General features: G+C 36.0%; 1 protein-coding gene across 3 annotated transcripts in view; it reads right to left on the bottom strand.

Moving 5' to 3' along the window:
• The window catches only part of NBAS (neuroblastoma amplified sequence), a 161,681-nt gene that overhangs the window by 97,612 nt on the left and 37,909 nt on the right, over positions 1–26,160 (bottom strand). For all 3 annotated transcript variants that reach the window (XM_015276095.4, XM_046939145.1, XM_046939144.1), the window contains exons 22-34: positions 21,281–21,364; positions 20,631–20,784; positions 18,155–18,340; positions 17,150–17,323; positions 16,292–16,425; positions 15,531–15,593; positions 14,901–15,023; positions 13,346–13,448; positions 12,604–12,827; positions 10,721–10,833; positions 7,290–7,403; positions 2,342–2,455; positions 1,657–1,814 (exon numbers count right to left, since the gene is read on the bottom strand). In XM_015276095.4, the coding sequence (XP_015131581.2) occupies positions 1,657–1,814; positions 2,342–2,455; positions 7,290–7,403; positions 10,721–10,833; positions 12,604–12,827; positions 13,346–13,448; positions 14,901–15,023; positions 15,531–15,593; positions 16,292–16,425; positions 17,150–17,323; positions 18,155–18,340; positions 20,631–20,784; positions 21,281–21,364 (1,744 nt within the window). The remainder of the gene's footprint in view (positions 1–1,656; positions 1,815–2,341; positions 2,456–7,289; positions 7,404–10,720; positions 10,834–12,603; positions 12,828–13,345; positions 13,449–14,900; positions 15,024–15,530; positions 15,594–16,291; positions 16,426–17,149; positions 17,324–18,154; positions 18,341–20,630; positions 20,785–21,280; positions 21,365–26,160) is intronic.

Here is a 26,160-nt window from a genome sequence, read left to right on the forward strand (position 1 = left end):
AATCTCTTACCAAACAAATAATCAAAATATAATATTTAAAACACTAATACCACAGGAAAGCCAAGGAATTCTGATGCAAAAGCTTCCATGACAGAAAAACAAGAAGGAAGGAGGCAAAATGGGTAGGGAGAAAAAGAAAACATGTATTTGACATCTTCTTACCCATGTATTCAAGGAAAAATGACTTTCCCCTCAAACTGAACTTTGTGCAATATTTTTTTTTCCATACAATGTCAGAATTGTTGGGTTTTTTTTAGACTACATGCATCTTCTGTACCACATGAACTAAAGGACTTCATCAAAAATACTCATTATAGGAACTCTGCCACGAAGGTGCTAGGCAGAGCTGTCACATTAGCAAGCCATAGAACTAACAAAAGAAAAGAACTACAAAAGAAACTCAGTCACAGTCTTTTAGTATCATCTCGTTACCATGAACTGCTCATAAAGAGCTTTTGCATTTACCTATGTATATAAAAAGAGCACACTTGGACAGAACACATTAAGTTTGTTAAGGAAGAGTACTGAAAAAAATTATGTGTAGCTTTTGGAGGAAGTAATTGCAGAAGATACAGATTAATCATTCTTTTATGGAAATCTCAATTTGGGCTTTGTGTCCTGGGGCATCAACACTGTATGCCTGAAAAAAATAATACTGCACCAATAAAGAAACCCAAGAAAACAATTCAGTACCAAACTCTGTAAATGAAGAAGAGAATCCTGTTCCTTGAAAAAGGGATGCAAAAGGCTAATGTTCACTGGCACTACGTTACAACTAAGAGGAAAAGAGGAAACATACACCAATAAATGGACAATTAATTGACAGAATGCATATCACATTTTGCTTTATACAGTACTATATGTTTTATTTTATTTGTGCGTATAGGCACATAAGGGAGGGGAACATTTTTTATTTATTTTTTTTTATATTGCATAGGTATCAATTCTGCAAAGATTCTATTTGTGTTTAAGCTTATAACTGCAGTAGATACCTACCTAAATATGAGTGCATGCAGAAACAAGACTTCATTTCAAACACTTTGTAGGATTTCATTCTGCTATTACTGTTAACAAAGTTGTAGAGACTGCCTTCACGTTTCCTATATTTTTATACACATAGCTATGCAAGCAGTTTTATAATCAAAAAGGATATGCACTTGCAGTTGCCTTAATTAGATTGTACATGTACTATATTCTATTCTCCCCTCTCCCCCTTGTGTCTTCAGACAGAACATAAAACTTCTAAGATGGTTGTATTATACAGAAACAAATCTATGAAAAAAGTGTTTAATGAACTTGTACGTGGACATTTAGTTAAGTTACATTACAATGTATAAACACGTAACAGAACCTGGATAACCTTAGGAAAAGGATTTAGATGTACTTGCAGATAGAATGTTTAATCAGGCAATAAATTAAAACATTAGAAGTACTGAATAAGAACTTCTACCTGAGCAGGAATCATATAAACAGCTTATAGGAAAACTCATGCTGAAATACAACAGTGAAAATAAAAAAAATGGAGTAGAACCAGTGTAAACTTGCTGCACAGAAGATGGCAGACAGACAGACCTCAGGAAACAAAACTGAGCACAAGTTCCCTTTAATACGTTAGTACACATCTAATTGTATGAAAGAAGTTTCAGAAAGACATACCTGGGTTTGCAATGAACTGCTCACTCCCAACAATGCCTCTATAGCACTTGGGGGACAGTGTGTCAAAGCAAAAGCCATGAGTTCTTGACGCATACCCAAGTCATTGAAGCCTTCTGATTGCCCAAGCTGACTGCATACTTCCCAGCTTTTAGCATAACCTACAGGGGAACACAAAACTTACTTTTGAGCAAACTTCTCAAGTGGCAGTATTCTCACTGGATTCTATGAACCATTCTATACTTCCATGATTCCATAATACCAAAATATAGCATTTGGAGTATTTAAACAACTTGACAAGAAAATATGACTTTTTTTTTTTAACCAAGAAAAAAAACCATAGAAAATTCCATTAAGAATGGAATCCCTGATGGGATATACTTTTGAGCTTCTGACCCAAAAAGAAAAGGATTATCTGAATTACAGTTTACATTTTCATTTCAGAGACCTCAGCAGACCAAATTCTAAAAAGACAGCATTGCACCAGAAGACACTGTGACTTATTTTGTAGAATTGTGACATAAATGGAAGTTGTTATATTTCACGCCACACACCATGCACAGCTGACATGCTGACTTGCACAAAGTAGCTGATTTTTTGAATGAAATAGATCAGTCTGAAGTAAAATACTTCAGAGCGAGCTTTCCAACCACCATCACCCCATGACACCCTTGTTATTTTACTTCACCTGCAGTCATGAGTTCTTGGCAATGCATACTAGCTGCTTTGTAGTCCTGAAAACTGAGAGCTTGTTCCACTAAAAGGATTAAAACTTGACCCTTTCTTTCCATCTGGTCATCCCCTGTAAGAAAGATTGAATATTTTTATTAGTTAGTTGGAAGCAATAATCAATATAAGCTTTTCACTTTATTTCTTGAAGAGAGTTGTAAGCCACAACATGAGAAGATTACCTTTCAGAATTATCTGTTTTCTTCTTGCAAACAAAGCAGCAGATTAATATTAAAAAAAAAAAAAAAAAAAAGTTGGCTTCAAGGTTGGTAAAGAAACTACACAACACATTAAGTCCAGGTTAAGAAAGCATTTAAAGAAAAGTATATGCTGCCTTATTTATATGATGGCCAAAACAAACAATAAAATTGATTAAGGAGACATACAAATCCAAACACGAACTTTGTGTTTCAAGTGTGATAGAAATATTATTTTGATATCTACAACTATGTTTTGTTACATTAAACATAGCTCCCAATTTAAAATCCCACTTCATGTTGCCAAGGATTCATAAGATGCAGAAGACACAGATATTTAAAATTCCTGCACTGTAGAGTACTTTCTCACATCATGTATGCATCTTGGTCAGTAGATTATCTGAGCAATGTTATGTCTCTTCCCCAAAGGATGAGTCAAAAGTAACACTTCAGATATTACTGACATCTTCTGACTGAAGTTTCATTAAGAATTTCTGCAGACAAATGTCTTGACCTTGATTTTAAAACATCAGCACTTGCAAATTAAAATTTAAATCAGACAACTAATCTCCCTTTCAAACCAAGATATAGGAAATGATGTTATTTGTATTGACTACCACACTTTACCAGCTTTTTATTATTATTATTTCTAATGCTTTTTCTGTCCAATTTGGAGCAAACACAAGAGAATTTAAGAATTATCTATTCTCCTGATGCCAGTTGCTCTGGTCTCAAGCTAGCTTCCACATCTATGGAAAGGTGACTAAAACATACACAGAAAAACATATTCCCAACAATATAATTTAGGATAGAGGAATGTCAAGAAACTGAATAAATGAGTGGATTTTTCAATGCAAACTTCTTGGTCGTGTTTCTCTCTTATTAGAAGTGATTTTAGGAAGTCAATACTCACAGTCATTTGAAAAAGGCATTTGTTTATGAAACTGTATTACTACAACTTGTAAAATGTAAATATTTCAGAAGGTTAAACAAAGACAGTTGCAAAACCATTTAAAGAGTACATGTTCTTAAATTACATAGCTGTTATTTTTAATTCCAATTTGCAGAATCATCAACACAGGAAAAGCAAATTTGTTTTAAAGCTTTCTTGAAAGATAAGATGTTCAAGAATGACATTCAGGGAAGCAAAGTTACCCTAATTACTGCACTCAATCAAGATTCCCCTACTCCCAGCACGTTGCAGCTAACACAGCTGGGAGAACACTTTGGCTTTCCATCATTCTCGCCTTTTGGCCTCTTGCCCTATATACTATCAATGCATGGTGTTGCAAATTAATCACTCCAAGGCTTTTTAATGCTGCAAAATTTTGCCCTCTGGACTCTGGGAGCTTCTTATCCAAGCAAAAGCAACTACAGATAACAAAACCTATTTTTTGTCTACAAAATCTAGATTGGAAGTGTCATTCTGAAGGCAAGGGGTGGTAGTTGCCAGTCATCTTCTGATTCCCACTACTTCACCTGGACAGTATTATTACTTATGAAGAGATTTGTTTAAACAGAGACAGAAAAAAAGGCAACAGAAATAAGCAAACTACCACTATTCATATTTCAGCTAAATAAAATAATCATCACTATTTATTACTATTTAAAAATCAGTGGGATTGGAGGAAAGAATGAAGGAACACTTTGAGCAAGGAACTGTCTTCTTCTCAACTGTGCTTGACTAGTCATACACTGACAAGTACCTTCCCCCCACCAATTTAACCAATTAATTTTGATGCAGTAGATACATCTCTGCATGTTTTACTAAAGCACAAGTACAAAATACACAGACTGTTTTCTTTCCAGTCTATAGCTAAATTTCTTCATCTGATCTCCATTTTTTTCCCTCATTTAATTTTCCATTATCTTAATGCACACTGCTGTTCTGTGGAATAACTGTGGGCTCCATCACAACTGGTAAAGCCCCTGCAATACACTGCTTAAACCCTTTTTCATATGGCTTTCATTGTCTCAGCAGTGCAGTCACTTCAAACACAACCCACTGCAGATTAGCAGTGTGGTTTCCTTCTTCTATCCAGACATGAGGAAAAAAATAACTAGTTCAGCTTCACGGCTCCTCATTTTGAGAAATACTTAATAATAAAGCTGTATACAAAGTGAAAGTCTTCAAATCTGAGTTGTTCCTCTTGCTATTTTGATAGGCATGCAAGATTTATAATACATCCCATAGTAAAGACCACTAAAATGGCAGCATTATTTTGTTATATAGTAATTCTGCATTAAGTTAACGTTACCGTGTGCATCTAGATTCAAACAAAAGTTTAGAAACTGGAAAAAATATGTCAGATGTTATTTCCCCTTTATTACTTGTGGATGTGTGTGTGCATAGCTTCAGTTGCTTAGGACTAATGCTCCCTTATATCATAAAAACATACATTTATATTCTAGGGGTTAGTTTACTCAGTAAGATTTACGTATCTTTCAGGTACAAGGTTTATTCCATATTCTTTTGTTACAGCATTTCGCCTTCAGATAGCAGACGTTGATGAAAGAGATGGCATTAGAGAAAATCTTTTTTTGATTTGGAAATTAATGTTCAAAAAGCTTAAATCTGATCTAGATCATTAAAAAAAAAAAATACAGACTTTTTGGGTGAGATGTGTGCTGCATTGGTGACCAGAATAAAGAAGATAACACTATCTTGAGTTAAACCATGTTATAAAAACTTAAAAGTCAAACAGAATCATTTGTGAGGCCACAAACCATCTGCATGGCTGTTTCTACATACATCAAGCAAAAAAAGTCTATGTTGAGAAAGATCAATTTCAAAAATACAGTTTAGTTGACTCAGGGATACAAACAAAGCTAAAAATTACTAGAATAAGTATACAGATATATAAATTATTATAAAATTTTGAGGAAAGAGCGAGAATAATAGAAAATATTTATAGACAATTTGAATCAGAAACTGTCACAATAAATAGCAATGTTTCTAGATCTCTTGATTTCTGACACGTAAGGTTATTTTGGTTTTTTTCTAACTGGGGATTAAGAATGGACCATGAGATTTAGAACACCTCCAGTTCCCTAACTGTGCGCAGCTTTGCTGGCAGTCATGCTGAGCACATTTGCCCTCCTTCACTCTGCCCATCTGTAAAATTCAGATAACACTTGTGTGTCTAATTTAGAGGAGGTAGTAATGTGATGCTTAAGTTTACTGTCATTAATCAAATAACTTAAAGCAATTAAGAAACTAGCTGATATATCATTATGTAAGCAGCATTTTGAAATTTATTTTCGTCCTTATCAAAGCTATTACTTTCTTTCAATGTTGCTCTCTAAAATAAACCATACTCAGAACACACCCTCCTAAACTTCCTTTAGGATGACAACTACATGCACTTTACCCTTGCCTGTATAGCAGATGCACACTTTTTGAATTGTAATTAAAATATTGAGTTTAATATTGAGTTTTGAGTAGAAATTTAACTCACAGTATCTTAGAGGCTACATGTTTTATCTAGTGAAATATACCATACATTATAGAATCATAGAACAGTTTGGGTTGGAAGGGACCTTTAAGATCACCTAGTTCCAATCCCCTGCTATAGGCAGGGACACCTCCCTCCAGACCAGGTTGCTCACAGCCTTGAATGCTTCCAGGGAGGGGCATTCAGATACCATACTGCATCTGGCAACACGGTGCAACTTCAGCAATACATTATTTGCAGTTGTACCAAGCGTTTTTCAAAAAAATCAGAAGATTGACTTTACTAAAACATTAAGTAAGCTAAATATACAGTACATACAAGATACAACACTTCAAGGACCTTTCCTTCCTCTCTTTTTCCCCTTCCAAAAGCACAAAAACATCTTTCTTACTTATTAAAAACAAACAAAACAACAAAAAAAGAAACCATTAATTCTTTCAGTAGAACATGAACATACAAGGAAAGAAGTGGCAAAACAGTGATATAAGAAAAAGCCAACAAAAAAAGACAAGTGTTTTTAAAAAGACACCCTTGACAGATAAATTCAGGAGAATTTATCACTTTCTTCTCTGTTTCTCAAAATAGCTGCTAATGCTTGAATAAGCCACAAGCAATATGGAAGACTTGAGTTTAGTTCATTAAGCAATTTCAAAAACAAATTAGAGTTCAGTTCTCTGTCAAAGTAACAAGTCAGTTGAAAAATAAATAAACAGTTAGAAAACTAAGCATTTAATCTTTGAAAATGTTCACCTCTTCAAACTTATATTAAGCTAAACTATTAGTTTTAGTGCACAAACAAGATACATACAGCATAAACAGAAGTATAAATTTCAGTTGTTAGACAGACAACACAGATGACTTTTTTCCTCCAACTTAAACATGACTATTATTAAATTGAACTACCTTGTTTGACATACAGAGTGAGATTTGTTGGAAATTTAGTACTACCAAATGACTATATAAAAAAAAATCTCATCCATAAATCCTCCAGTCTGAAATAAGCTTTTACTCAAAATCAAGATTAGACAAGGCTGTTCTTATTTAAGGTATTAGTGGAAGGTCAGAAAAGCTGAAGATCAGCTTGCAGGTAAAATATTTCATTTAAATAAATTATTTCTTTCTGACCCACTGACTGCTTTTCCAGATGACATTTTAGTGATATCCTTGAACACACAATCCAACAATCAGCTCAGATGTCCTAGAGCACAACACAAATCTATGTTTTATTGCAGTTTAATGTCTTATAACAGCTTACCTGCAACCCTCAGCAAATTTGCAAGTCCCAGGAGCTTAGCAGACTGCTTATAATTTGTTGGCAACTGAGAAAGACAGTCCTTGATGAGACCGAGCCGATCTGAACACAAACGCACTGTTGGAAGAAGAGTGTGTGTAAGAGACTGTCGTAAACGAACCTCACTGATACATTTTTTGTTAAGCAATATAGACAGTGTAAGAATAACAACAACATCTGAAAAACAGCCCAAAGACAGTTGAGGAAATGTATGCAAGTAAAGATATGAAGCTTTTAACACTAAAACATATCCAGCCACAATCACTAGCTTCTCAGGTTGGGATGGGAAGAAGATGGAGACTTAAATGAAAACTTTTTCTGCTTCCACCTTTCAGACTACCTTTTTAAACTTACCTGAGTAAACATTAAAAAATATATATAAAGCATATATCATTTTTGCAGCTTTCTCAAAAGGTCTGCTACAATAAGCATGAGCTTTCTTTCAGAATGTCTCAAATAACTAGGATTTCACTCCCTTTTTTATTTCAGAGTGGACAGGATACATCATACACCAAAAGAACTGACACAGGCAAAATTTTCAAGCTAATTTCATGTATGGAAAAATTTTCTGAGGAACATGAGAAATAGTCAGCACACCAACAGCTTGCATTCAACATAGCCCAAGAAGTTTACAATTAGTACTGTCTCAAAAAAGATATAAACATAAATTTGAAAATTACCTTAATTGTATAATTTAATATCATGAACAAGGAGAAAACTCAAAAGGCAAAAGCCCAGCTTGAACTCAACTTGCCCACTGGGGTAAAACAGAACAAAAAACTTTTTTTTTTTTTTTTTTTTTACAAATGTATTAACAGTAAGAGAAGAGCTAAGCAGAATCTCCATCCTTTACTGGATGCAGAGGGGAATGTGTCTACTGAGGATAAGAAAGAAGCTGAGGTTCTCAATGTCTTCTACACACTAGTGTTAAAACTCAGACAGTTATCCTCAGGGTACTCTACCCCTTGACCTGGAAGAATCAGACGAGGAGCAGAATAAACCCCCCCATAATTCAGGTGGAAATAGTTAAAGACCTGCTACTCCACCAGTACTGCCACAAGTCCATGGGGCCAATGGGATCCACCCAAGGGTGCTGAGGGAGGTGGCAGAGATGACAGCCAAGTCGTTTTCCATCATCTATCATCTACCAGTGCTCCTGGTCAATTGGAGAGGTCCCAGAGGATTGCAGGCTTGCAAGCGTGACTCCCATCTACAAGAAGGGTTGTAAGGAGAATCCAGGGAACTACAGGCTTATCAGTCTGGCCACAGTGTCAGGAAAGGTTATGGAGCAGATTATCTTGAGGGAGATCACACAACCAGGGGATGAGGTCTAGCCAGCATGGGTTCCTGAAAGGCAGATTCTGCTTGACCTCCTATGATCTAGTGACCCGTCTGGTGGATGAGGGAAAGGCTGTTGACATGGTCTACCTAGACTTCAGCAAAGCCTTTGACACTGTCTCCCACAGTATTCTGCTGGAGAGGCTGGCATCTCATGGCTTGGACAGGTACGCTCTTTGCTTGGTAAAGAACTGGCTGGATGTCCAGACCCAGAAAGCAATAGTGAATGGAGTTAACTAGAGCTGGTGACCAGTCATGAGTGGCGTTCCTCAGGGGTTGGTATTGAGGCTTGTCCTGTTCAGTATCGTTACTGATGACCTGGATGAGGGCATTGAGTGCACCTTCAGTAAGTTTGCAGATGACACCAAGTTGGCAGGAAGTATCAATCTACCTTGGGGTAGGAAGGTCTTCAGAGGGATCTAGACAGGCTGGATCGATGGGCTCACGCCAGTGGGATGAAGTTCAACACCACCAAGAGTTGAGTCCTACATTTTGGCTACAAAGTCCCAGGCTTGGGGCAGAGTGGCTGAAAGACTGTGTAGAGGAAACCAGCCTGGGAGTGTTGGTTGATGCTCAGCTGAACATGAGCCAGCAGTGTGCCCAGGCAGCCAAGAATTGATCTTTAATGTTATTTTAGTGACAGTCTATCAAAGTAACCAATGAAGGCTTTGACTAAAGGCCTGAAGGCTTTCACTAAAATTTAAAACATCGTTTTAATCTTTTCAGGTTAATTTGATTTACAAAGATACGGAAGAAAGGATAAGCTTGGACCGCTAATGAAATTACTGCCATGATTCCAGATATTCTAATTAAGACAGATCAATTGTTTTACACTTTGCTAATACAATATTGTTTCCACATTCCTACAGGGTCTTTTTTGTGTGGTTTTCATTTCTTTATTTTACTTCTTAAGATTCCTTCATGTCCACAAATAAAAAGATGGCACTATGTATGTACAGACTGAAAAAGCTGACTAAAAGATTTTTGCTCTAGAAGTCAATGGTGCTGTACTGCAAGATCTAGAAACCAGAGTCTTTCCAGTTCCAGAAACTGTAAGATTCCCAAGTATCATGGCATATCAGTTCACTTTCAAGGAATACTTGTAAAAATAAATAAATAAATGAATAAAAAGAACAGAAAGAGAACTAAAGTAACAACAGCCACTAAGAACATTCATTTCGTTTTCCACAGATTTGAAGTGCTTCACAAAAAATCCCAGTACTTTTCTACACAATGACAGAAGTAAAACTCTATAACTAGCAAATTTCATTGGTGCTTAGCGCTCTTTTCAGCCAGCTCTTTTAAAGTGCTTTCAATACCAATGATCATACAGTTTCATATTGTTGCTCACATACCATACATTCAAGCATTACTGAAAGACAAGTAGATGAGCTCTCTTGTATTTTTTTCAGTTAGAAAAGTGGCTTCCTTGCTAAAAAAAAGCAATGAATTATACTAGTCTGGTAAAATAAATAATAAAATATACAGCATTATATTCCATTTTCTCTTTCAACTCATTGTCTGTAATCATCCCTTCTTTCAGACTTTTGTCCAACAGCTTTCCATACCGAAATAAGAGTTAAAAAAGAGATTTAAAGTTTTAAACGTCTTCAAAAACAACAGCTCATAAAAATTCACTTCTGTTGTCATCCTGTATTATACACTTAAAAATAAAACAACCCAATTGAGACAAGAAAACTGCCTACACATCAAATGTTTCTCTCCTACTCACTATTTTATAACTCGTCAGAACAAGTATGTGTGGACTATTTTGCAAGCAGGAAGTCAGCTGTACTGAAGTCACCAAGAGCTTCCAAAGCTCCATAATTAGTATCCTAGCTATTAAAAAGTTCTGAAAAAACGATGTTCAAGAACACAGATCCCATGTGCAGGGAACTTGCCTCACATCACCTGAAAAAAATCATGTAAGAGCTGTTTGGAGATGGGGAGGTGCTCTGTACTTTACTCATTAAACACTCACAAAACAGTAAATTATTTGCCATCCGTACTTACGCACGTGATTCAAAAATTGTATGAGGAATAAAAACATGTAGTACCTTGTAATGGTAATATTTTCACACCAAATTCTTCAAGGTAGCCAAGAGCACGAATGAGATCCAGCTCTTCCTGAATAGCACTTGGACAATCTACAATAAGCTGCAGACAACATCTAAATAGGGAGGAAACAAACTTTTGTGAAAACTGTTGGATAAAGTGTAAACTTATGGATGAAAATGTTAGCTCTCTTCAGAAGAAAAAAAAAAACAGCAATACTCTGTTCAAAATATATAGTTTTTTTAAATATGTGATTACTTAGGAAATTTGTACTTCAGAGTTGCCATATAGTACAAGATAAAAGCAAAATGTTGATTGAAAAGAAAATGTAAAGTCCTTTGTCACAAATTGTTTCCTCAACTAAGTTCAGATAATGAAAACAAGGTTGATAAAAATACTTGTAAAACACTGCTTTGAAGATAAATTATACAATAATAACACTATACTACTTTAAAACTTTAAATAAAATATGCATACATTTATGAATATTGTATGGATATAATCAGCTTTTAAATAAAATTTTCACTGGTAAACTATGTCCATACGTATCTTTAGGAATACATACTTAAGAAAAAATGTTTTCAGTAAAAAGATATAAATACAACTAACATTATATAGCAGATACTGTAGAAGTGAATGCCTTCCAACTTTGACCTAAGGCAATAATGCCTTTTATTATATAAACATGCACCTGCATGTTCCTGTGTGCTCATGTGGGATGGGAGAGGAACATGATGCAAGTCATTAAGAAAAAAAGTCACACATTTTCTGTCATTTTTGAGTTAAGTTATAGAGAAGATAACCCCTCTACTCAAAGTAAACTGTGAAATATTCTTTTAAATCTTCAGGGAAAATAAATGAGTTGTCAATCTATGAAGTTCTAAAGTTGCAAAGATTTACTGAGAAAAATTTCCCAATTTGAAGAAGAAATCATAAAACATTTGACTATTACTTTACTCACTTAAAAGTTAGTTTGATGCAGATTTCCTAAAAGAGTGCTACTGCCCATACAATACTACTGAAGGTCAAGTTGAATTTGTATCTTGAGAGGAAGAAAAACAGTTCAGTCTTTCTAGTAATGAGTAGCTAAATGTACACTTCTAAGTGAAAATAGTATTTAAAAGGCAGGTCTTCTAAGTGAACATAAGTAGTTTTGTTTGGTTATGTTTTTGGTGTTATTTGGTAAGTGCTCTAAGGTAAAAGGAAAATGCATTTGGTTTAACTCATGACAAGAAGACCAATCAAAAATTAAATTCCAATAATAAAAGGGAAAAGATGCCAACATTAATACATGCCTGCAATATTTTACCTATTTGCAACTACACTGTAACAGAAAATACTTCCATATCTAAACTTACACAATAATGTATACCAACACTTCAACCTCTACATACAAACTTTCATGCACTGCAGTCTCTATGGAATGCTGTGTATTAATTCCTTTCTGAAGAACTATTTGGCTTATTTCTTAACATAGCAAAGAACGACATATTGCCTCAAATGAAGTCTCAGAATCAGGGATAAATATAAAATAAATAAATAAAATAAATAAATATAAATAAAGAAAATAAATATTTTAAAAAATTGAAGAATCCATGAAATGTTATTGTCCATTGTGGTACTAGATGGCCACACCTGCAGTTCAGTGTTGTAACACAGAAAAGAGTCAAATAACACAACATTCCTTCTCCTTGTTAGAAGACTTGCACGTTTCTTCTTCATAAGTGTGAAAATTGTAACAGACCATTCCAGCAACCATGGGCCTGTCTTGATGCACACATGCAAAGCAACATGAGTAAAATAAATCTCATATATATCTTTATCTTATCAAATTACCATTTGTCATCTTATATTATCTTTACATATATTACAGCTGTAAATATACCTGGCCAAATCCATACAGCTATCAGTCAGACTGGTTGATGAATTGAAATATTCTCTGCTAGCAGCCAGAACTAGTTCGATACTTCTTGTGTAGCTGACTCTATACTGCGGCTTCCCTTTAGATGAAACTGGTTGATCCACTGACCAAATACTGCAATGCATCATCTGTCCAGCTAAGTGGATATTGTCTATACTGCTTGAGCACAAAAGACTTTCTGTGAAAATCTAAAAGAAAGAATGATAATTTAATAATATGAAACAGTTTCAATAAGCCGATCTGCACTGTGTGGAAACAATTTCTTTGAATTAAAGGATCTTTGCAAGAATTTCCCCAAATTGTTGTGTTTATTAAGTAAAGCTAAGAGTAACTAGTAACCAGTATCTAGTTATTTCTGCTTCCAGAATAAATATTTACAGTATGAGTTCAGAAATATGAGATAAGAGTTTTACATCTATGTTCTGAGGATTTAATGGGATGTAAGAAGTCGAACACACAGTTCAATATTAGGACATTAAAAGCCAGTCACACATTTCAGAAATTAAGTTCAATTCCAGTAAAAGATACACAGGATATACATTAGAGAGGCTTTTCATAAAATGAATTAACACAGATAGTTTGTGGCCACTGAAAATGCCATAAAACTGTCCATAGACAACCAGGTAATAACACTTGAAATGTATTTACATTTGTAAGCAACAATAAAAAATTAGAGTTTGTAGATTACTTGGGAAATAAAACTCACCTCATAGCAAGCATCTGATTGTAAGCATATATATACTTTCTGCTGCATGTCTAACATATCCTGGAGCAATTCTTTCCATTGCATCTCACTGACAGATGGTTGCCTGCAAACATTTTTAAAATTAAATATTCTGTTCCTCAATAAATTTAAAGAAAGGAAGTAGATAATTCTATCACCTAAAATATTCTTCCTTGAAAGCTATTTCAGTCTTTAATCGAATTTTTTAACCAAAAAATGAGTTATTAGAGACTTCATACTTTTAATATTCATTACCATTTAATTAAAATAGTGTCTGTAGGTTAAAATTGTTTGACAACAACACAGTACCCCAACTGTTTTTCCATTTGTTTTCTGTTGGTTACGGTAAAAATTTTAAGAAATTCTCATCAAGATCCCCAGGTTGGTTCTGATAGCTTCCAGTAGAACGCTAGAAGTGCTATCTTCCTGCTGATCCAACAACAATGGGATAAAAACAATTTTCTAAATGCAAATGAGGATCACTGAAAACCTGTTTCCTGCAGGCAATAGCAAACAACTAATCGGTTGGTCTCTTCCAACCCAAACCATTCTATGATTCTATGACTGTGTGCAACTCCAGGAGAATATAGCTGGAATTTTATTTTATCCCTGAAATTTGAATCGCATCCAGTTTCTTGACCTTCTGGATCCATGGATCCATGTAAAACCTGTTTCCTATAAAATTTCCCGTGTACTATCAAGATTCATACCAATGAAATCACTCTGAATGTTTTTAGATATTGCCTTAAGATTGAAAAAATCACTGTTTCAAGATGTACAAAATGTTTCCGCTAGCAGTTATTTACTCAAGTGGTATCTTTCACTTTTGTAAAGCAAAATGTCTCTACCAGAATGTAGAAAAATTAACAACTATCACTTTTTCATGCTTCTAGCAATCCCCAGTTGCATACTACCCTATCATCATAAACTGCTGTACTTGTTACAAAAAAAAAAAAAAAAAAAAAAAAGTAGCCATGGCTGTTTTAACCAAGATTCAATCTTTTTATGTGCTCACGCAAACTGCTATGCAGTAACTGATCTACACTTAAAAGACCAGCTAAAACTAGTTCTTAAACAGAAAAAAAAATGGAAAAATTATACTGAAAATAAGGGGAAGAAACAATGCAACGTATTACCCTGCTCCAAAAGCTTGTATGAAAACAAACAAAAAAAATTGTTGTTTCACAAATTCTACACTTTCCATAAAATGAAACAGGTCTTATAGAACTTCATTTACAACATTTAAACTTCACTGTTCATCGTTTTGTAGCCAGTATGCTTTTTAGGCTAGCTGTACACAAATGCACTGAAACAAGTTTGAAGTAAGAATGAGTTTTTCGTATGTGGAGAATGCAGCCAAAGCACTAATCATGTTAATAACCAGTTTAACAAATGTGTTTTATGCGCTCCACGTTCAGTTTAAACACCAGTTCTCCATCATAATAAAAATGTGAGGTACACTCTATAAGGTTAAGTACTGTTCTGTTCCCTTACTGTCATTTCCCCCTTTATCTCCAATTCCTCTTTGAATACTAACTTGCGACCTGTGTGCCTTGTCAGCCTAATCATCAACTTCCGTGCCTCCTCAGCATTGTCCTTTGTGTCTTTCACAAATGAAACAGGTTTCTGAAGCCCATGTTTCTCCAACAGCTCTGACACACTGCAAATAAATGGTAAACACTTTTAAATTCTGCACAGCTGCTGCAGCAGTCTAAAAGCTTTATCAAATAACATACTGCAAATCTAAACCTTCTCTGTAAAGTCTATAACGGCATGGATTAACCACAGTAATATTACTTACTCAAAAAAACCCGTTCCATTAACACATAATACCAACAACGTAACATGACAAAATATATTCACTGCTTCTTGTTTTTTAACCAAAATATTATAGTGTCAAGATTAAAAAAAAAAATCTCACCAGGTATTTTAGAAATAACCTTCCCTCTACCACAGAAAAATTTCCAAAATATTTTAAAATATTTTTAAAATATTCCAAGCAAAACATTTGAAAAATTCTGTAATATTTAAATAGCTAAAATATATATATTTTTAGTTCAGAATATAAAATCTTACAAATAATCATTATGATATCCCTGAAAACAAGATGAATATTCTTGCTGGCTATGCCCGGGATTTATGTAAGAATTCTGGGAAAATCAAATACCTCAGAATTCGCTCCAGTTCATCTACTGCGTCATGAAGACTGCTAGTTTTATCTGTTTCAGGCCTGCAAAGATATAAAATCATTATATGTTAGAGGTCTTTTCCAGCCTTAATGATTCTATGATTCTACAGCATGGCTAAGTTTGAAGCATTCCTTGATTAGAATCAAATAAATAGCTCTGCTTGAAAAAAAAATAACAGTTTGCTTCTTGCTGGATATATAACCAAAACTGATATCACCCTCATCAGTCTACAAAAAACATAGCTTATCCTTAGACTATTTACATGATCTCTCCTTCCTACACATTGAAGATACTGGCAGAATAGCTTATATCTCCTATTTGCAGCTTTCATTTTCTTTACAATAACTGCCCTTCATACAGGTCTTCCATACAAAGACCTCTCTCACATGCTAGTAAGCAGCAGTGTACTCTTATGTGCAAGTTACTAACTGTAACTAGATCAGCAAGAATAATACAACAACACTTCTGCTTGGTCTCAATTCACCAACATGTAAAAGCCTAAAAAACTAGTACAGAAGTATTGGTCTGAACTGCTTTAAACCGTCTACTGTCACATTATTTGGCAGAGGTCATACACGTGTGCACTCTCTATGTGAAAGCCAGTAAAATGCAGATAGGAACAGAATATTCCAGTAAAATTGCATACCCTTTAATGATGCAGTAACTATTTTTAAAATATTACTTCAGTACAATAATTAAAATCTAAAATAGTTACAAACAATTAGTTGATAATGCTTACCCATAACCTCTTTGTGGAAGGCATTCCAAAATATCGTAACAGAGAGCAAGCTGATCATCTCGTTCACAACTATATATACATTCCAGTGCTGTAATCATAAGCTGGTCTTGTTCAGGAATAATTTTTTGCTGACACTAATGGGAAAAGAAAATGTTCCACTGTATGTTTCCTTTAGCTAATTAAACAGTTTAGTTTCTTTTGAATTTAAAACATATTTACTCCAAGTAAATAATTGCCTCCTGATTGTAATTAGTGAGTCCCTTAGTAACAACACAGTGAAGTCTCTGCTGAAGTTACAAAATCTGAAACACAACTCAGCTACTTTCCTGCACTGCCAACACTTGAAGAAACACTGGTATTTCATTACACTCCACCTGCATTTGAGAGGTGAAAAGAATGCAGATCAGAAGAAGGGAACTGCTGCAAGCATTTGTCAGATCTGTTTAACAAATACAACAGTATCTATCTATCTATCTATATATATATATCAAAAAGCTGTATTTTTTCTTCACTGATTGATTTCTGTCCATGCGCTTATAACATTCAATAATATGCAAAAACATACAGCATGTGCAGTAAAACAAGTGTTTTAACTGTACAAGAAGCATGAAGTGATTGCATAGAACATACCTTCCACTTACAATCACTGAACTCATCTCCCATTACAGAATCCAGTATATTCTTTGCATTCATAACAGAAAGGGAGATTTTCTAAAACATAACAAATACTGAGTCCAAGAGGAAGGAAAAAAACATAGTTTGTTTTCTAAAGCACATCATCTCTAACCCTATTTTTGAATTCCAGGACAAGAATTTTCCAAGAAACCAGCAGAATTATAAGTATGGTGGTATACTCACAGCAGGTTTTGAATTCTGGAAGATCTTTAGAGGCAGAGTCAGGTCTTCCTTTGCTAATGTCACTAAATATTCTTTAAAAAGTGAATTTGCCAGACCAGGAGACTGATTTTCACAGCGGTGAAGAAAAGGGATCATCCACTGGTAAACATTCTTCACATATTTTTCATCAGAGGACTGGAAAGCACAGTGAGTTACAGAGAGGGTAACATTTTGGTCAATGTAATGGAAACAATCTCTACACCTTTCAGAAAATATAGCTGAAGGCTGGCCTTCACTACTGCTGCACAGACCACAATATTATGAAGTACTGAAGCAAATTATCTGTCTGCTACCAATGACATGAGGAGACCAAGTTGTACATGAGTAAAACCCTATGTTTGATGAAAGTCAAGGTATCAGTGTCTTCCTACAACTTGAGGATGACTGAGAGATTTGCTTGCATCCTTATCAGAGTAGCATTACTTTCACTATCCAAGAATAAGTGCACGAGTTTCTCCTTTAGGATTTACATATTCTTCGAATATTTCACATCTGATTTTATCTGTATATATTTTCTAACCTTTCCATAAAAGACGCATTTTTTCCTGTTCTGAAACGCCATACACAGGCCAAACACAGTGATGAAAAACTAACAAACGCTGCAGAAGTGAATATTAATTTTTTTTTGCTAACATTTAATGATCATCAATAGCTGCACTAAAGATCTTTTAGGATAAGCCATTAAAAAAGCAATTCACAGCTTTCACAAGACTGGATTTACTAGATTTAGTGACACCCAGTTCCGTGCCTAGAATACAGAGTCTGGTCTTCAATTTTTGTTTTTAAAACAAAACAAAGAAAAAAAGAAAAAAAAAAAAACACCAAATGTTAGCGTCAGGTTGAATTAAAAATGGAGGTTCATTTGAAAAAAATCAGACATTAGCTCATCTTTACACACATGCAATCTATTGTAACCTTAACTACTGCAAATCAGGGTATACTTACTGATCTCTTCAAAATACTTACATTCTTCATCAACAGTCTTAGCTTTTCAATGTCTTTCATCTCTACTAGTTCCTTCAAAGTTAAGGTTCTATCACCATCAGTCTCATACACTACTGTTTCAAGAGTGATCAGATTGTCACAGAGCACCTGCAGACCAGGGATATTCCTCTCCATGCCAAGACGAACAAGGGACAGAGCACAATCCACCTGGAATTAAAAATCCTGCTCAACAACCATTTGCCAAAAAATAACTTCAAGTCTAGTTTACATTCTCTTTGTGTGCTTATTTTCTTTCACTATTCTCTTTGTTTAATGGGCAATTCTAAGTTCCTAGAATATTTTGTTGCCTATATATTCCAATATGGATCGCTATTCTCAGCTTTATAAAACCATAAAAAATGCTTAGTCTTGGTGGATGACGTCATAGACCTTTTGCACCACATGTGCCCTCCTGATGCACATGATGTAGGGAAATACTATTTTTGATTCATTCTATAGGTTGTACAGAATTAAGGTACCTCAACTCACTCCATGGGTTATAAAGAATTGCTTGAAACTAAATTTATCAGTTAAATGACTGAAGTTACACGTACATCTCTAAACTGGAGAGACATAGATTTGAAGGGTGGACTATTCAATGGATAAGGAGTTAGCTGGAAGGTCACAGCCAGAGGGTTGTGGTTAATGGCTCTATGTCCAGGTAGAGGCTGGTAATGAACACTGTCCCCCAGGGGTCCATCTTGGGCCCAGTACTCTTTACCATCTTTATCGATGACATCAATGATGCCACTGAGTGCACCCTCTGCAAGTTTGACGACGACACCAAGCTCAGTGGAGTAATTGATAAAGCAGAAAGAATGGATGCTGTCCAGAGGGACCTTGATAAATTTGAAAAATGGGCCCCTGTGAACCTAATTAGGTTCAACAAAGTAAAGTGTAAGGTTTTGCACTTGGGTTGAGGCAATCCAAGGTATGTATACAAACTGGAAGAAGATATCCTTGAGAACAGCCCTAATGAGAAGGACTTAGGGGTTCTGACGGATGAAAAACTTAACGTGAGCCAGCAGCATGCACTTGCAGCCCAGAAGGCCAATGGTATCCTGAGTTCCATCAGAAGACGAGCAGCAGAGCAAGGGAGGTGATTGTCCCCCTGTATTCTGCCCTTGTGAGGCCCCAGCTGGAGTTCTGTGTTCAAGTCTGCGGCCTCTAACACAGGAAAGATGTGGAACTTTTGGAAAGGGTCTACAGGAGAGCCATGAAAATGATCCAAGGGCTGAAGCATATCTCCTATGAAGACAGGCTAAAGGGACTGGGCTTGTTCAGCCTGGAAAGGAGAAGGCACGAGGAGACCTCATCATGGCTTTTCAATATTTAAAGGGAGTTTATAAACACAAGGGAAATCGACCGTTTACACAGGTATTCAGGAAGACAGTGATAGGACAAAGGGAAATGGTTGTAAACTAAAGGAAGGAGGACCTTGATTAGATGTCAGGGAGAAGTCTTTTACTGAAAGACTGATGAGATGCTGGAACAGGTTTCCTGGGGAGGTTGTGGATGCCCCATCCTTGGGGGTGCTTAAGGCCAAGTTGGATGGGGCCATGGGCAATCTGATCTACTACTTGATCTAGTGGCTCACAGCCCTGCCTCTGGCAGGGGGGTTGGAACTTGATGATCCTTGAGGTCCCATCCAACCCAAACCATTGTATGATTCTATCTGTATGTAACATGACTTATCTAGTTGTCTCTGGATTACTGATTTTCGTTGTTGCATTGTATTTCACAGAAGATGAGCTTTTTTCACATAAAAATATATTCAGTCACTGAGAAAGAGTCTGTTTCAACTTCTAAGAAGGCAATGAAGGCTAGAATTATGATTAAAGACCCCAGAAGAACCACAAAATTGAAAAATAAAAAGAACTAACTTATAAATGGTACTTCCATTCCACCTTCTCTTCATGCTATTTATTGGCTTTAGAGGCAATAAAATACATGAGCACGAGTGATGAGCTCTACTTGCATTGCTCATCTGTACCACAGAGAGTTTCACACATTTTTAAAATATGAATAAAACAAAGCAAAATTAAGTTTCCCGATAATCCCACAAACACAGTACACCTGCCAGGAAGCAACAATGACAGAACTATGTATTGGCAAGTGACAGTGCCACATATCCACACTACATATGGCACAGTATCATGTGACATAATAAAGCATGCTTCCTGATACACAGTGCATGACACTCCCTCCCTTTACTTAATTACAGACATAAAATGTAATGGTAAACATTTTTTGACTACAAAAGTACTATTGTCTGCTATGGTAAATCAAGTCAGTCTATTGGCTTCCTGTTCATTCCTATGAATTAATTATTTAGCTAAATTTCATAGAAAGCATTGGAAAAATCATCCCATTAATACCCGCTAAGACAGAATTCCACTGAAGAATACTAATCAGCCTGACACAGCCATCATCATCATTTCCTCACTGCTGTTCTCACCTGCATGGCGTATTTTTCAATTTCCTGTGCTCTGGTCAAATACCAGTCAGTTACGAGCTCTACTGAAAGCTCAGTAGTCCTGTATTTCAGTAACTCAGGCTGTGATTCATACAGAAATTCACTTTCATCTTGTAAAGTTGGTTCAACAATTGTCCTTAAAAAAAGTAAATACATGTTAAAATATATGTTTACTTGCCTTTCTCCCCCCCTTCCTCCAAAGTAGGTTCTCCTAAAATTTCTGGCCATTCTGAAGACAAATGCATCAATAATTTAAGAATCAAATGCTAATCACAGTGTTTATTTTTCTCACTAATGTAACTGATAGGAGACTCTAAACATGAAATGGATCATAAAAGAAAGAATCCTCTCTACTGAAGACACAGATAAGCCCAACTTCTGCTTTCTATTTTTTCACACAAAAAATGCAGTTACATTAAAAGATACTCATCACAAAATCACAGTGAACTTAATGCTTTTAAGTTAATGTGTTTGGTTTTCCAGTCTCGTTAAGAAAGTTCAAAACACAAATAACAGTGTACAAAAATGAGAAGCAAGTCTCACTGGGTAATTAACACATTTTAAGAATTAGTAAATAAACATTATCTTAAATATATATCACAAAAATCTTTGTTTTATTTATTTAAACTTACCTGCAGTCTGCTTTTTCACACCAGTCTTCTTCACGATGTTTCTGCTCGTTCCAAGGAATGATTTTCAGCGTTCCTTGCTCATAACTGGTATAACAAAAATAGAATTTTCATGTCAATATTGTTGAAAAAAATTCTGATGAATTAAACTGGCTATACAAGTGTGATTTTGCCTGTAGGATGCTATCTGTACAAAAACATATCCTACGTAAGCCATTTACGACGCATCAAAAAAAAAAAACCCTCAAACATTTTCTTACTGATTATGTCTTAAAAAAAAAAAAATCAAATTAAACTACTACACACTTTTAGAATCTTTACTGCTTCCCAGTAAGTATCCTGATTTCCTATGTTAGCACAAAGGACTGAAATGAGCAAAAACCTGTTAAAGTAACAAAAAACCCTTTGAATTCTATACTAACTCTTGTACTGAACTGAAATAAGCAATGTTCTGCTGTACTGATCTTCTCAATTCAATTTAACATGATCTCTGTTCACAAACATCTACAGTGAAACGTTTCCTAAATGTTGAAGGAAAAAGAATCTTTGATATACAAATTAAGAACATGAGCTGTTACTAGAATGACTAGTTATGACTTGTGATTGTAGGTTAGTTGTTTAGGCAGCGTGAAAAGTCAGAAAAGCCACACCAAGATATACAGAACATAAGCGAGGGAGAAAAAGAAGAACCTAAGAGATAAGGAGATAGAGATAAGAAATAAACCACATAGTAAATAAAGACATTAAAGCTGCAGAGCACTGGAATAATAAAATTTAAATCTCATTCATTTTCTCCTGACCCCATAAACAGCAACAGTAACGCAGCATGGACAATCTCTATTCACAAATTAACTGATGCAGTATTCTTATCCCTCAAAGTGCAAAACTGTAACACAGCAGCTTAAAAAGAAATACTTCTTCAATAAACAAATCAATTTCACAATGTTGGAGTCAAACAAAACTGTAAATCAGTAACTTCACCTCATTTAGCAATAGTCACTAAATGCATACATACATGCACAGATACAAAACAAAGCACAGAACTGTCCTCCCTGGTATACACAAACATTTCTCCAAGGTCATCCATTCTTCCTTTTCTTACACTATGCACTAACAATAACATCCTGTGTCTTATTCGTAACAATTCCAGTCATCCACAAAAATATGCATGAGACATAGCAATAAATTGGTGGAAAGAGGCTTGCAGGCTGCAAAAAGTGAACAGAGAGGAGTTAAGAAAATTGAAAACAGCTAATTCTTATGTTTCAGGTATAGTAACATCCACATTCAACACCCAAAATTGGACAAAACACTGAAAAGAGAAAACAGACAGCAGAGGACAGGGAAGTGTTGCATTTAGAAGTTGTTTCAAACATCTGCAAACCTATAAGGTCTACTATCAGCTACTCCTATTGCCATTAACATTCTCAGAATTCAGATCCCAAACAGCACAACTACGCTTAGAAAACAAGAGTAAAAAGAGATTTTGGAACAGCACCTCTGATTCCACATTATAGATATGTTTTATCCCAACTTTGCTGTACATACTAATGCTGTAATTAAGACAGGAAATCATTAGGTAAAAGGACAGCAGATGCGTACATCACAAACTTAAAACCATGCACAAATTCTGAATCTGAGTGACAAGGAACCAACACTTGCCAAAACTTTCACACTTTTTTTGTTTTTTGAGGGCTAAGCATGCTGCTACTCTTCAATATGAGACACGAAGAAAGAATAAAAAAGAAGATATAAATCCAAGCCTGTACTGTACCACATTGAATGAGTTCTTAATTAAGCAGCCGTATTCTGCATATCTGCCATAGATATGGCAAAATTACATCCTACAATTAAAACTCCAGTCAAGAAAAGAATTTTTAACAGCATAATTAGTACAAGATGCTTAGAAATAAAGTTTGCACAGCTTGCAAAGTTTCCTAATGGACCCAAATGTTAGTGTGTTTCTTTCCTCCCATTATTCTTAACATACTTAACAACCTGTAGACTCAGCAGTTATATTTCTATATGCAAGCAATAATTATCTACCCAGCATGAAACAAGAAGTTACTGGAAAAAAGTTCCTTATGCTGGGCTGATGCAATCACCTACTCTTCTCACCAACTCATTTCAGAAAACACTCTGTAATTGCCTCTCACCATCTAAAACTAGAAATTTCTTCCCTAAGCCTGTAATACGAAACACCTTAGGTTTACCTTTAAACCTTTAAATTTTAACTGTTTCAACAGCTTGCTGAGGAATATCTCACTTGATTACTATTCTCTTTGTTTGACAGTTCCTTCATTTCCCTTCTCCTCACCTCCAAAATCCACCAAGTGAAGAAGTAATGAGACACTTAAAACCTTTCTGCCAACCCTACTGAAAAGGATGTGATAGAAAAAAACACAGCAAAGTTTTTGTGAAAGCTTGAGCAGACTGACAAGTCCTCTACGAAAGGATTTTATGACATTATTCACTTTTTCATCCCACTTAAATCGAAGATGACATTTCACTGGTTTTACTCCCTATTCAGATACTAGTTTTTATCACCTACATGTAAATCGCTAACAAACAAAAAAAGTACTTGTGTTCAAAAATGGAAAGACTTAGAAGTGTCATAGAATCATAGAATCGCTAAGGTTGGAAAAGACCCACAGGATCATCCAGTCCAACCGTTCACCCTTCACCAATGGTTCCTGCTAAACCATGTCCCGTAACAATACATCCAAACACTCTTTAAACACCACCAGGGTCGGTGACTCCACCACCTCTCTGGGCAGCCCATTCCAGTGCCTGACCACCCTTTCAGAGAAGTAGTATTTCCTAACGTCCAGCCTGAATCTTCCCTGACACAGCTTGAAGCCATTCCCTCTAGTCCTATCACTAGTCACCCGAGAGAAGAGGCTGACCCCCAGCTCACTACAACCTCCCTTCAGGTAGTTATAGAGAGCAATAAGGTCTCCCCTGAGCCTCCTCTTCTCTAGACTGAACAATCCCAGCTCCTTCAGCCGCTCCTCATAAGGTCTGTGCTCCAGACCCCTCACCAGCTTTGTTGCCCTCCTCTGGACATGCTCCAGGGCCTCGATGTCTTTCTTACAGTGAGGGGCCCAAAACTGGACACAGTACTCAAGGTGCGGCCTCACCAGTGCACAGAAGTCTAATACAAGTGGAAAAATACCTAGTTCAGGAATATTTGAGCTGTACATTATAGATTCTTTATAAACTTCAGGTGAGGTGCTTGCCTGCACCTATTTTTTTTTTTCCTTTCCTTTTTACATCTGCTGTTGGTCATTTGCCTTCTACCAAGAACAATCTCATGTTTCAGCAGAAGCTTCTGCATGAATGAAACCTACAGATACCCACAGACGTCAGTTTCTAAAGTGAGAGAGCTGTTGGAGAGGGTCCAGAGGAGGGCCACAAAGATGACCAGGGGGCTGGAGCACCTCCCCTATGAGGACAGGCTGAGGGAGCTGAGCTTATTCAGCCTGGAGAAGAGAAGGCTGCAGGGTGACCTCATTGCAGACTTTCAATACCTGAAGGGAGCCTATAAACAGGAGAGGAGTAAACTCTTTGAAAGGGTAGATAACAGCAGGACAAGGGGGAACAGTTTTAAGTTGAAAGAGGGAAGATTTAGGTTGGATGTTAGGGGGAAGTTCTTTACCAGGAGAGTGGTGAGGTGCTGGAACGGGCTGCCCAGAGAGGTTGTGGATGCCCCGTCCCTGGAGGTGTTCAAGGTCAGGTTGGATGGGGCCCTGGGCAACCTGGTCTAGTAAATGGGGAGGTTGGTGGCCCTGCCCGGCAGGGGGGTTGGAGCTTCATGACCCTTGAGGTCCCTTCCAACCCAGGCCGTTCTGTGTGATTCTTAAGCTTTTCATAGAACTTTAGTAGCAGATCTCACCACAGAAATATGAAAAGAAGAATTTTTGATTCATGTTGACAGTGATTGCAGTGCAATCTTGAATGGAAGCCTTCTCTCATCTTTCTTTTCCTTCTCACAGCAGAAGAATAGTAATCATCACTAACTCTATGTCCTAAATGCATAAGGAAACCAACATTTTAAAAGAAAACAACCACCTACATAGCTGCAAAATATCTTATCCTTGTAGAACGAAGCAGTTATAAAAAGTCAGTTTTAACACAGACAATCTCCTTCATAGTGGAGTTCACAAAACACTGACCCACAAACGAACTGCTTACTTAATTCACTGCCTCAACAATGCTAAACAATTCACAACTCCCTTCTGGTCCCTATCTAATTGTGTCCAACAGTGCTTACTTTCTCTCATCATTCTAAAAGGTTTAGAAAATCTCTTTGTATTTCAGTTTAAACACAAGGACTGGAATAAATCAGTTTTGACACTAGTAAATCATAGGAGATCCCAGTAGTAAAGAGGCAAAAAAAAAAAAAAAACCACACTTGAAGAGCTGTATTTATCATAAGTTTGGTTTTTTTTCCCCCATGATAGTTAAATTTTAGCACAGATGTGTTTTTCTCCCTCAAATTTTTGTATCAGTAACTGTAACGTCACCATCAGAAACACAGCAATAAAACTCCAAAAAAAATAGCTGCTTTCAATTGCAAAAGAGTAATCTGAGAAAGATTTTGGGAATCAGAATACATCCTGAAAACTCAAAAGCATTCAAGCAAATGAAACCGAGGAAGAAGAGCTGGAGAAGTGAATAAGTGTATGCTATGAGGCAGGGTTTCCATTTTTCTACCATTACTTTGTTTGCAACACATACACAGCAAACTCAGCACCACTGGGACATGTCAGAATGACTGCAGAGAATACATAAATCTGACAGGTTTGAAAGCAAATTCAGCATGCACAAGTAGTTTGCTGAATGCGGAACATGGCGCCTATTTTATCACATCCATCAGCCAT

This window comes from Gallus gallus, chromosome 3 (genome assembly GCF_016699485.2).
Source record: "Gallus gallus isolate bGalGal1 chromosome 3, bGalGal1.mat.broiler.GRCg7b, whole genome shotgun sequence".
Lineage (NCBI taxonomy): Eukaryota > Metazoa > Chordata > Aves > Galliformes > Phasianidae > Gallus > Gallus gallus.